The sequence below is a fragment of the Octopus bimaculoides genome, chromosome 14 (assembly GCF_046866305.1).
Source record: "Octopus bimaculoides isolate indiv1 chromosome 14, ASM4686630v1, whole genome shotgun sequence".
Classification (NCBI taxonomy): Eukaryota; Metazoa; Mollusca; class Cephalopoda; order Octopoda; family Octopodidae; genus Octopus; species Octopus bimaculoides.
In genome coordinates, this window is record NC_142941.1 from 47231872 (window position 1) to 47246187 (window position 14316).

Below are 14316 nucleotides of genomic sequence, written 5' to 3' on the forward strand. Positions count from 1 at the left end.
ATTGAAAGTAATATAAAATTTAAAACATATGGATTCGTTTGATTGGTTGTTTCAAATAAGGGCCATGGATTGGTCGTTTCAATTAATATATATATATATATATATGCACAATTAGGTCCTCCACAGTTTCCTTGCTCTTCAGGACACCTTCCTTCACCTCTCTAACTGCAGTGGTATCTTCCTTGATACCACTTTTACTATCCAGAACCACTTGTTATGCATCCTTCATCCATTAATTCCTTCTCTCCACCCATCACCTACCCAAACTATGCTACTAAATTATATTCCCCCCACCACCACCACCACCATACAACTCACCCTCTTCATACACTGCACCTCTCTCCCTTTTTCATCCATTCCTGCAACCTGTGACAGCTTCTTCTGAAATTTGGATGGCCATCGATATTTTTGTGTCACTGGCATGGCTTGTCACATTGGCTGAGTGCACCTGTGAGCTTATATCTAATAAGCAATGATAAATAATAATAGTCCTAGAACTGTGTTCTGAGACACACCACTTATTACAAGTGACCTAGCAGAAAAAAAAAGCCAGTTGCATCAACAGATTGATTCTTACTCTTTAAGGAGTCAAAGAACCATTCTCTGAGTTTTCCTGTGATACCAAGATCTCTTAACTTATAACAGATGATTTCATGATCAATGTTATCAAATACTTCAGCAAAATTTATATACAGTTAGCATATATAAACAAAACGCATATACTATGTGACATTGATAATGCTTAGATTATCAGAGTTGCTTTTAATTCAAAATTTATATATATATATATATGTATATATATATATATATATATATATATATATATATATATATCATCATCATCATCATTGTTTAACATCCGTTTTCCATTCTGGCAGGGGTTGGACAGTTTGACTGAGGCCTGGAAAGCCAGCAGCTGCACTAGGCTCCAATCTGATCTGGTAATGTTTCTCAGCTTGGTGCCTTTCCTAATGCAAACCACTCCGAGAATATAGAAGGTGCTTTTTATGTGCCACTAGCAAAGGAGCCAGTTGGGCAGGCCTAGCATTGATCACGTTCGGATAGTGCTTTTTATGTGCCACTGGCACAGGAGCCAATCAGGGAGCATTGGCAGATGGCGCTTTTTATGTGCCACTGGCACGGGAGCCAGTCAGAAGACACTGGCATCAACCACGTTCGGATGATGCATTTTACATGCCACTGGAAAGGGAGCCAGTCTGGGGGCACTGGACACAGCTATGATTTTGGTTTTGGTTTTCCTTGACTCAACAGGTCTTCTCAAACATATCATACCACCTGACGCATCAGTGGTAATTTTAAGTCAGCTGAACATGCAACACTGGCATCGGTCATGTCTGCAATCTCACTTTAGTTGCTGGGACTTCTCAATCACAGCATATCGCCAAAGGTCTCAGTTTCTTATCATTGCCTCTGAGAGGCCCAACTTTTGAAGGTCATACTTCATCACCTCATCCCTTGTCTTCCTGGGTCGACCTCTTCCACAGGTTCCTTCCACAGTTTGGGTGTAACACTTCCTCACACAGCTGTCCCCATCCATACGTAACACATGACCATACCAGTGCAGTCATCTCTCTTGCACACTACATTTGATGCTTCTTACGTCCAACTTTTCTCTCAGGGTGCTCACACGGATAATACTCACTTCATTTCTTTCAAGCCTTCACATGTCCTCAGCAGTCATGGCTCATGTTTCACTGCAGTGCAGCATGGCAGTTTGCACACATGCATTATACAGTCTACCTTTCTGAGCAAGAGGACCTTGGTTGTCAGCAGAGGTAAGAGCTCCCTGAACTTTGCACAGGCTGTTCTCATTCTAGCCGCTACACTCTCGGAGCAACCACTCCCACTACAATCTTGGTTGCCTCGGTAGTGGAAGCTATCAACTACTTTTGGCTTTTCCTCCTGGCATGTCATGGAATCTGCCTTTTCTACTTAGTAAGACTTTGGTTTTTGCTAGGTTAACCCTAAGGCCATTCAATTCTAGACCTTGCTTCCACACCCTAAACTTCGTCTCTAGTTCTGGTGGTGACTCGGCTATTAAAGCAAGGTCATCAGCACAGAGGAGCTCCGAGGGGCAGTCCATCTTGAATTCTTCTGTTATTGCCTGGAGGAATATGATGAATAAGGAGGTGGGTGAAGAACGATCCTTGATGAACCCCTACTTTTACCTGGTCTTCTTCACTATACTCGTTGCCAACCCTCACCTTACTGACAGCATCCCTATGCAGGGCTTGTACAGCTCTTACTAACCACTCATCTGTCCCCAGTTTCCACATTGACCACCAGATAAGGGATCAGGGGACCCTGTCAAAGGCTTTCTCCAAGTCAACAAAAGCCAAGTACAGAGGTTTATTTTTGGCTTGATATTTCGCCTTACCAGAAATATAATATCAAATTGAAAATATGGTTATGAAACACATGTAGTCATTTTTACTATTTAATATTTATTACTTAGTACTTTTTTGATTTTTATTATAGGTCTTTTTAGTGTATTTACTTATTAAATTTTTCTATATGTAATTGTGGATTTTCATGGATGAATTAAATAATTGTGATTTTTTTCTCTAAATTATATATTTATATATTATATATTGTGAAATTTAATTTAATTTTGATAAATTAAATTGAATTTTTCCCTGTAAATTTGGAATTTTTCCCTAATATTATTATTATATATATATATATATATATATATATACACACACACACACGCATATGTATATATATATGTGTGTGTGTATATCATCATCATCATCATCATATAACATCCATTTTCTATACTGGCATGGGTTTGACTGAGATCTGGAGAACCAGATGGCTGCACCAGGCTCCAATCTAATTTGGCAGAGTCTCCACAGCTGGATGCCCTTCCTAACGCCAACCACTCCGAGAGTGTAGTGGGTGCGTTTACGTGAGACACACACACACACACACACACACACACACACACACACACACACATAATACTTACATATGTGTGTGTTTGTGTGTGTGTGTGTGTGTGTGTGTGCAGGGAATAGAGCAGCCATGATGTTTGCAGTGCTCTAATTTTCAAAAATTTCAACTCTTCATTCGTTTTCTTACCCACTTTATTTTATCTTGCTCTCTGAGTGGTTGGCGTTAGGAAGGGCATCCAGCTGTAGAAACTCTGCCAAATTAGATTGGAGCCTGGTGTTGCCATCCGGTTTCACCAGTCCTCAGTCAAGTCGTCCAACCCATGCTAGCATGGAAAGCGGACGTTAAACGATGATGATGATGATGATATCATATCTGTATCCTTGGCCATCTTGGCCTTAGCACTAGGATATCACTTCCACTCCCTGTAAATTAGCTCTCTTTAGTTCCTATTCCTCATATTTGCAGTACTTGGCAAACAGAGCACACATGTTATGAAGAAATGCTCAGATAAGCAACTCTGTCCAACTTAGCATTACTCCTAATCTCACTTTATGGCACTTACATTTATTGTTGTTGTTGTTGTTATTATTGTCATAGTTTATTTTTTCTTCTTCTTTCACATCAATCCTGTTGTCACCAGGGCATACTATGTCGATGACCATACATGTTCTTTCTTTTTTATTCACCACAACAATGTCCAGTTTCCTATGTCTGGTCAGGGGATCCTACTGGATCATCACATCCCACAGGATTTTGCACTTCTCATTTTTGACTCCTTCTGGGATTTGTTCACATCTTTGCTCTTTGTAGACCATGATTTCCACAGAAATTATTATTATTATTATTATTATTATTATTATTATTATTATTATTATTATTCAGTAGTTTTATTTTTATAACGTGCTTTCACTTCACTACCGAGCGCAGCTCTGTGCGCCTTGGGTATGTGCTGTGGTGCTCTTATGTTTACTGTATTGAAAGTGTTTTGCGTAGAATGTGTGCAGTACCCAGTAGTGCAATTTTCTGTATGTTATATATATTTGTAAGTCCTGGTGTTTTTGTTATGTATTTGTCTGAATATTTTTTTATTATACCTAAGGCACCTACTATGATAGGAATTGTTTCTGTTTTTAGATTCCACATTCGAGTTATCTCTATTTCCAGGTCTTTGTATTTTGAAAGTTTTTCCATTTCTTTTAGAGAAACGTTGTCATCTGCTGGTATTGAAACATCAATTAGAAGGCATTTTTTTCCTTCATGATCTTTGACAACTATTATTATTATTATTGTTATTATTATTATTGTTATTATTATTAGTTATTATTATTATTATTATTATTATTATTATTGTTATTATTATTATTACCTCTGCCTTGCAAAGGTGGAGGTATTGTTTCAGTTGTGTTTGTTTGTTTGTCCGTGGACAAGATACCTCAAGAACCACTGGACAGATTCGGATTAAATTTTCAGAGATGTTTGGCCTCATGACTGGTATGAACTGATTAGATTTTGAGATTGATCCAGTACTGGACAAGGATTCTGGATTACTTTTCCTTTTTTTTTACTTAATTTTTGAGAGCGATTGGGTTCATTTTCAGTATTCTCGTTTGTGAGAGCAGTTGAGTTTGTTTCAGATATTCTCATTTTAAAAATCATCTCTGGCTAATCAGTGAAAGGAGATAGGTGTTGCTTTGGCAGAGGCTTGCGCTCTGTCAGTGCTCTTGTTGTTGTTATTTATATATTTGTTTATTCACCTATAAAACGTCATTCATTTCCATGCTGTATGTTATAGTAAAGTTAAGAAATCCAAATTTTGAATTCTGCTTTCTTCTCCCATAGCTTCAATTCTCAAAAATTTAATCTCTTTGTTACCCACTTTATTTTATCTTGCTCATATTATCCTTGCCTTTTCCATGCTATGTGTTAAATAGTGGCTTTTGCTTTGTTGGTTTGGATATTTTACATGACTTTACCTACAGAATAGGGCAGCTGTAATGTTTGGTCATTCATGGTACACCCACCCAGCCCACCACCAACACCTGTACCAGAAGTCTTTCTCCTCAAACTTCTATCAAAAGTCTTACTCCTTGAACCCCTACCAAGAAGTCTTTCTCCTAGAACCCCTATCCAATACTTATACAGAATGCTCTCACCCCTCCTTCCATCTCTATGTAGTGGCAATGTCCAGGTAACCATGGTGAGCAAATAAAACAACAATAACTGCAAGTTGAAACCTATTTGTACTTATATGATATGTCTGCCAAATGTACATACGGGCTTTCTTTGCAGAGGCAAAATACTGTCACCCATCCCTTGGCCCACACCTTCCATACCCTCAGAGTTGGTACACTCAATGTGGGCCTATTGAAAAGTAGGTCTGGTGAGAGTATTGAGATGCTTGATTGTCGCCATGTCGATGTGTATTACATCCAAGAAGTAAGGTGGAGAGGAGGTTCTGCTAGGTTCCTCACAGGCAAAGAGTATAGATATAAAATCTTCTGAGTAGTGAACAGTGATGAGATTGGGGTCATGAGCATACTTCTTGTTGAGAAATGGGTTGAGAAGGTAATTGAGATAGTCAAAAGTCTGTGATAGAATACTTAATCTTAAACTAGTTTTGTGAAGTGGAACAGCAACCATTATCTTGGCATATGCCACTCAGCTGGGATTACCTCATGAACAGAAAGACAGATTTTATGACTCTCTTTTGCAGACTACCTTGTCAATGAATGACAGGGACCTTCTTGTGGCTGGTTAGTTCAAAGGGCATGTTGGACAACATCTGGGTGGTTTCCATGGTGTGCCGGTGGCAATGGATTTGGTTCCCATAAGGAGGAGGAAACCAAGCTGCTGGAGTTCTGTGAGGAAAATGATCTTATGATCTGCAATACTAATCTCAGGAAACTTGCCAGTCACTTGTTCACCTATCAATCTGGTGGGCACACTAGTCAGATTGACTACATTCTTGCCAGAAAACAGGAAAGATGGCTACTTATAGATGCCAAAACTTTCCCAGGTGAGGAATGCACCCAATAACGTAGGTTAGTTGTTAGCGACTTCAGGATCAGGGCTAAGTGGCTGCCTAGAAGAGAATCAGTATGGAAAAAGAAATGTCTGGAAGCTTAAGGATCCTCTGAACGGTCAGAGATTTAGAGACATGTAACTTGAAGCATTTGACATAAAAAAGGAGGATATAGCGACATTTAATATGGAGGACAACTGGTGGTTCCTACAGGACAATCTACTGAGGGCTACTGACCAGATCTGTGGCTGGTCCAAAGCCCCTTCTTGACCTAAGATGACATTGACAGGGACATTAGAGAAAAGAAACAAGCCTGGAAGTGTAACGGTAGTAGGGAACTGTATCAGGTAGCCAGAAGGGAAGCTAGGAGACAGGTATATTTAGTCAGGGAAGAAGCAGAAAAAGAAGTTTGTCAATGTTCTGTGATGCTGAGAACCAGAAATTTGAAGTGTTTTAGATTGCAAGACAGTGTGTGAGAGAAAATTGTGAAGGCATAGGAGAGAAATGTGTCCATATGGACGATTGTTTACTTGCATTTAATGATTCTGCAAAGAAAGAAGCTTGGAAATGCCATTATAAAAGGCTGCTAAATGTGGAGAATGAATGGGAGAAGGAGAGTCAGTCAAATGTAGACTCAACTGAGGGACCAGCTATCTGAATTGACAGTAGCTTGGTAGACAAAGCAATTAAGGATACCATGACAGGGAAAGCCCCCGGCCCATCAGGTAACCCATGAGAGAGTCATACCCAATGATTGGTGTAGCAGCATTGTAGTCAAGGGCTACAAAGGCAAAAGTGATGCCTTAGACAGTAATAATTAGAGGCATTAAATTGCTGGACCAAGTGATGAAAGTCATAGAAAGGGTCATAACTCAATTAATTAGGTAGAGAGGAACAGGGCTGTGAGGACAGGATTGGGAAGTGAGAGGTAGGTATAGTGTATGAAGGAGGAAATGTGAAGAAGAGAAGAGATATAGATTGGTTTGTTGGGGTAAGATGTGTGAAAAGTTTTGTTATGTGTGGTTGGAACACGCAGGCCGGGGCTAGCAGATAGCAGCGATACAGTGAGACAGGACATGTATGTAGAACACACAGGTCAGAGTCTAGCAGAGAGCAATGATACAGTGACACAGGGCCAAGAGGACAGGATTGGGGAGTGGGAGGTAAGCATAGTGCATGAAATGTAAATGTGAGGAAGAGAAGAGATGCAGAGACAGTTTGGTTTGTTGTGGTTGAGTGTGTGAGAAGTTTTCTTGTTATGTGGGACACACAGTGCTTCTAGAACTCAGTTTTGCTGACGTGGGTGGGTCTTCTCAAGAACTTCATATTGCCAAACATCTCGGTTCATGGTAATTTCCTTTGTGAGGTCCAACTTCCTGAAATCAGTCCTTACCACTTCATCTCATGTCTTCCTGGGCCTCCCTCTTCCACGGGTACCATCCACTTTCATTGATCAGCACTTCTTTACGCAGCTGTCCTCATTCATACACATCACATGTCCAAACCAATGTAGTCTTCTCTCTTGCTTGCTACATTTGATTCCTCTTTTGCCCAACTTTTCTCTCAATACATTTGCACTTTGCTGTATATGTGCACATCAAATGGAGTATACAACCTTCGTTTCTCTCCAGTCTACACATGTCTTCTGCATTCAGAGCTCATGTCTCACTACCATGGAGTATAGCCGTTTGTACACAAGCATCATATAGTCTACCTTTCATTCTGAGAGAGAGTTCTTTTGTTGCCAACACAGGTAATGGCTCTCTGAACTTCTTCCACCCAATTCTTATTCTAGAAACAATACTTTCAATGCATCCTCCACCATTGATAATTTGGTCACCTAGGTAACAGAAACTATCTAGAACCTCAAGAGAGCCGCTTGGCCATTTCAGAGAATCTAATTCCTGTGTGCTCTTAGTGCTTATTGTTCCTACACATACAAAGACTACTCTGTCTGTTAATCTACCTGTGATTCCACTGCATCTCTTATGTTTACACTGGGTACAACAAATGGAATTTCTTCCAACTCCTTTCCCACAAATTGAGCAAGGCCATTTACCCGATGGGAAAGAGAGTTTTATCTTCTTTCTTACTAGCAACCACTTTTGTCTTTGCTAGGTTAACTTTAAGGTCCTTTGATTCCAGGTTTTGTTTCTATACCTGGAATTTCTTCTCCAATTCTGCTAATACATACACACACATATATATATTCATATATATATATATATATATATATATATATATATATATACATATATATATATATATATATATATATATATATACATATATATATATATATATATATATATATATATATATATATATATATATATATATATATATATATATATTTATTTATTTATATACTTTATTAATAAAGCTGCAACATCATCACAAAAACTGTTATTCAGAGTTTCACGTTGCTGTTCGTTGGGCCGATGAATGGGAACGTGAAACTCTGAGTAACAATTTTTGTGATGTCTTTGCAGCTTTATTAATAAAGCATATTACTCTACCTCCGGTATTCGAGTACTATTCTTTCCACCTTGTTTCACATTTATGCGCTTACTCTGGTATATATCTATATATGTATATGCATACACACACCTGCATATATGTATATGTATACATATAAACGTGTGTGTGTGTCTGTGTGCATGTATGTATTTGTATAACTTGTGGTATTTGAACTTGAAAAAAATTTGTTTTCTCTTCTTCTATGCCATCTTCTTTTGCAGAAGATAATGAAGACAATATAGCACCAACATACGAAGTTGTTAAAGCCCTTTTTGATTTTAAAGGAATAGCTGAAGATGAGCTGTCATTTGAGGTAAGTGTTTATGGATGGCGTAGGTGTAGGAAGGGCAGGGAAACAGTTATTCATAGATTTGGATATGATTTAAATTTCAGTATTGCCAACTTTCATTCAGGAACATTGAGTATGTCATTGTGCTGCACTTTCCCGCATCAGTGAGCTAAGTGTTCCAGCTATAAATATATATTTGTACATATGTATACTATGATGATGATGATGATGATGATGATGATATGTATACTATGTTAAGTCATCATCCCTATTTCACTGTTATTATTGGTTTGACAAGTTCTGTAATACAACCATCTTCCTTACAGTTCAGCTTTCGATGTGTATTATGTCTATATGTCATCCTCCTCCTCATCATCTGTCTTAGATTATTGTAATTCAAAGGATCCATGCTGTTTTCGCTTTACTTTTTATCTATAGCCTTTGATTTGCATGGATCCTTAACACCTTTTCAACTAAAATATGATATATACATTTTCTTCTTTTTTCTAGGCTGGTGATCTGATTTTCTGTCTTGGTGAAGTGAAGAGCTGCCCAGGCTGGAGTCAAGGAACTCTCAATTCTCAAACTGGAATTTTTCCAACTAATTTTGTATCAGCCCCTATTTCAAACCCCTGATATAACTTTGTGACCCCTACATACCCAAAGAGAAAAGACTTATAAAGAATTATACACTTCCCTCTCCCAATAAAATTCTAATGATCAATAGAATTAAATTACGAAACACACACACACACACACATGCACTCACACACACTCACATATTATGAACTGGCAGCTTAGAATTTATTCTACAGTAAGTGACCTTTTTGTCTTTTTGTATATGTGTTTTTTTTTTTACTAAATTTTCCTTTGTCTTCCATTCATTACTTCTTTCTTTTTTCTCTTTGTATACTTAACCTTAGAATCTGCAGTTAAGATTCATCACACAAACACCCTTCTTCACTCTCTACTTTGATGTATCTTTTTTTTATCTTTTATTCTATTTCTACTTTCTTTACTTTTTAATTTTCATTTTGTAGCCTTTTTACTTTTGCACCCTTTTTCTCTATCTCACTCTTGCTCTATATATATATATATATATATATATATATATATATATATATTCTCATGTATCAGCATCAAGCAGTGTTTTCGCATAAGTGAACTTTAGGGTAGTTAAAATATGTTTGTGACATATTTCAACCTTTAAAGGCAAATTTACTGCAGTTACCATGGATTAAAAAGTTCTCTCTTATGGTAAAAAGATGTAGACACACCATATTTGTCCAATGCTATCTCCTGTTGGATTCTCAGATGTGTTTCTAGCTCTTTAACCGTTATCAATGGGAAATACCAAAGAGAGGCAACTCTGGACAGATTTAATTAAAGTCATAGCTTTTGCTGAATTTCTTCCAACCTGGTGGTCTAAAAACGCAACCCAGTCAATATTGTTGACTGTGTTTTTGTTAAAGCTACAGCTTTAATTATGTATGTCCAGAGTTGCCTCTCTTCGGTATTTCCCATTGATAATGATGTAACAGCTAGAAATGCATCCCGAAATCTGACATGAGGCAGCACTGGCAGATATGGTATCTTTACACCTTTTATCATAAGAGAGAATTCTTTCTCCATGGTAACTGCAGTGCATCTGCCTTTAGAAGTCGAAATATGTCAAACATATTTTAACTAACCGAAATTTCTCATTTTTATGTAGTTTTTTTACTTCTACCATTCCTCTTTCTTTTATAGTTCCTTCTTCCTTCTCCATCTCTATAATAGCTGCTCCCTTGTCTATGGCTCACCTTTATAATTCTCACCTACTTCACTGTAATAAACAAATGGCCTCTCCTACCTTCTCTGATTATACTTAATCTTCACAATTTGTTAGGTTTGATTCTCATTTCTCTTCTACTCTGTTGTTGACATATTCTATAAAAGTATTATACAGAATATGGAATTTTAGATATTTAAATAAAAAATATAAACAAAAATGGTAGTCGTTGTTATTTTGAAATTTATATCATTCTTCAAAAATTTCATTTTGCAATTAAGCTTTCGTAAAAAGAAATTTGTTCAAGAAAAATGTTTTTCACTGTGGATCAAATTTCAAATGTGAATTTCAAAATGTTTATTACCCCATCTCCACCCCCATATTCTGTTACTTTGACTTTCTTTGCTTTCATTTATTTAGCATTTAGGAATTTCTAAGGAAATATTTGAGATATTTTATTTTGGAAATAGAAACATTGTGTGCAATAATTAAATCCCCTTCAAATTACACCCTACTATTTAAAAAAAAGAGTATATTTGATCTCCACAAAGGAAAATGTTGGGATGGTCACAGATGAAACGTCTTTGATCAGAGGTCTGTTGAGTCAGAACTGACTTGAGCTAAACAATTTTTTCAACCTTCAGTATTTGCCTCAACTAATTTGTTTTCATCACAAATATCCATTCTTCTGCTTTAGTTTTAAAAACCAGACTTAGTGAATCCCTTTCCTCTACTGTAGTTTCAACCACACATGAATATGTCACAATGTATTTTATGTGTGTGTGTGTGTGTGTTATAGTTGAACCTCTAGTATAATTAGAAAAGCAATTCCTGGTGTAGGAGCAAACCTGAAATCAAAGAGTCTTAAAGTCAACTTAGCATCGAAAGCAATGAAACTGACAGAATGCTGTTCCCTTCAGGAAAATGGTTCTGTTCAATATGTAGAAAATGTGTGCATAGAAATTCTCTGCAGTGTACCAAGTGCAAGATATGGACACACAAGATGTGCAGAGGAGTCCCTGGAAAGTTAATGGACAAAGTTACAGTTATTTCATCAACCTAATTAGCAGTGGATGGGGATGTTCTGAAAATAGAGTTGCTAGAATAAGAATCTGCTGGAGAAAGCTCAGAGAGCTATTGCCTCTGTTAGTAACAAAAGTTCTTTCTCAGAGTGAGAGGCCGAGTGTGCAATACTTGTATGTGGACAGCAAGTCCGTGAATGCAAAGAAAAGAATGAAGCTTGAATGTTTTACTAGATGTGCAAATGTGCTGAGAGAAAAATTGCACATGAAAAATTGGATGTAGCGTAGAAGAGAGAAGACTGTGTTAGTATGGTTGTATGATACTTATGGATGAGAACAGCTGCATAAAGAAGTGCCAATTGTTAAATGGAAATGGAACCTGTGGAAGAGGGCCTATGATTGTGTGGGATGTAAAATAGTGAAGACTGACTTCCAGGTGCTGAGCCTCACAAAGGAGATGATATATGACTTAGGTGATTGGGAATATGCTGTACTTGAGAAGATCCATCCATCTCTGCAAAAATCGGATCCTAAAACCATTGGTTTATGACTATGCCCCAACACTGTATCTTCCCCACATCTTTTTCTCTAAATTTCAATCCAAGGACTGCAGCCATGCTGGGGCACCAATGTTTGCTTTGCTACAGTGTCACTTAAACTCCTCCGATAAATGACATTTAGTGGATGTGGGAATTTGATGTTGCTGCCCTCATTTGTATTTCTTGCCTAGAGGTAGGTTCATCCAGAACTCTTGATAGGAGATGTAGTTTTCTTTTGGAAAAGCCAACATCCACACCATGCTGGTCTCTTAGACTTTGTCGGAGGATATTGAAGAGCTGTGAGCCTTTGAAGCCCAAGTAGTTGCAGTATCTGGTCCTGTGTCCTGATGGCAATGTTGAGACCTTTGGTACCATGAGAGTAGTGCCCCATCCAGCTATTTGCGTAAATGACAATGCCAAAGTTTGGTACAAGTTTTTCTAGGATTTTCCAGATGTATATCACTGCATATCTTTCCCGCCTTCACTCTCCAGGGAGCAGAGTCTTAACTCTTTCAGTCTCTCCCAGTAGCTGATATGTCCCATTGTATTGATGTTCCCTGCATCACCTTGAGTTCTGTCATTAAGTTTACAATGTTTGGTGACCACAGTTGCAAGCAGTAATCCAGATGGTTGAGAACAAAAGTCCTCCAGGGGACCATCATAGTTTCCTTTTGTTTTGTTTTGAAAGTTTGAAGGATTCACCTGGCCAGACGTCAGCATTTTATTGCCAACTTGGTTTTGTGCACCTGGAAAGATGCATCATTACCCATGTCGATGCCCAAGTTGTGCACTGATTTTGATTTGGGGATTGGAATTCCTCCTGGACCAGTGTATCCTATTTGTTTTTCATTGAGCTTCCTGTGTTGGTAGTGCAGAGTTTGGAATTTTCCAATATTAAACTGCATGTTACTTTCCTCAGCCTACCTATATATTAGGCCCAACTCACGTTGCAGATGCACATCTCCAGGGTTCTGTATTCTCTGAGAGCCTTTTGTATCGTCTGCATAGCTGAGGACATTATGAATAACAGTGGCTCCAGGACAGTGCCCTGTGGACCACTCGTTATTTGTGTTTTCTTGGATGTGGCCCCATTGACCACCACTACCTGACCTTTATCTTTTAGAAAGTCATATAGCCATTCTCCAAGTTTTCCAAGTATGCCAAGATTTCAGAGCTTGTGACAAATCATACCATGGTTGACTTTGTCAAAGACTTTTGCAAAGTCCAAGTATGTCACGTCCACATTTAAATTGTTGAGCAGCTGCTTCAGGACCCAGTCATAATGCTGCAAGAGCTGTGTGAGGCAGTTTCTACCTGGACGGAAACCATGCTGGGTGTCAGTTAGCAAGTCATTCTCTTCAAAGAGTATAAGGTGTATTGAAGGATGGTGCATAAATAAGACAATGACATACAATGGGAAGACAGTGAGTACCTTAGATTGAGTGGACAGGTGAAAACTGGCAAGAGGCCAAGGAGGAGAAATGCTCATCAGTGCTCTACTAAAATGCTCAATTAGAATATGGAAGCTCAGTTAATAATGTAGATGTTAAGATATTATCAACACATAGAACAGACATGACACTCACACAGATTATGGAGGCCACACACATAGAAGTATACAGACCAAGCCTCAACTGAAAACATAAATGGAATAGTAACATCCATATACATGCACACAAAACATATATACTAAACACACAGACATGCAAACAAACACACACTCACTGATCCATGTGCAAACACATGCACAGAAAGAGAAAATGAAATAAGCAGAACACAAGGAGACATGGAATAGTGTTGCTAAAGAGGTCATAGGATGTGTGACGAAAGAGCTTTGACTAAGAAACTAAAATCATCATTTAGCATCCATTTTCCTTACTAGCATGGGTAAGGGACAGTTTGACTAGAGCTAGTAAGCTGCACCAGGATCCAGTCAGTTTCAGATTGGTTCCTATGTCTGGATACCCCTTTCCTAACATGCCAACCATTTCACAGAATGTACAAGTTGTCTTTTCCATGTCTTCAACATAAGTACCCTTCACCTGTGACTGGCACTGGCCATGACTACAGTTTCTCTTAGCTCGCTGTGTCTTCTCAAGCACTGCAAATCATCAAAAGTCTCAATCACTTGTCATTACCTCTGTGAGGTTCAACATCTGAAGATCATATTTCACCACCTCATTTCACATCTTCCTCGTTCCCTCCACAGTTGGCCAATCCGAAAGCCTTCCACT

General features: G+C 38.2%; 1 protein-coding gene across 1 annotated transcript in view; it reads left to right on the plus strand.

Annotated features, from left to right (window-relative positions):
- The window catches only part of LOC106880199 (uncharacterized), a 49024-nt gene extending 38283 nt beyond the window's left edge, over positions 1–10741 (plus strand). Inside the window, exons 12-13 of the mRNA XM_089362804.1 lie at positions 8683–8774; positions 9261–10741. Of these exons, the coding sequence (XP_089218930.1) occupies positions 8683–8774; positions 9261–9386 (218 nt within the window). The 3' untranslated portion in view covers positions 9387–10741. The remainder of the gene's footprint in view (positions 1–8682; positions 8775–9260) is intronic.
- Positions 10742–14316: the final 3575 nt, after the last annotated feature.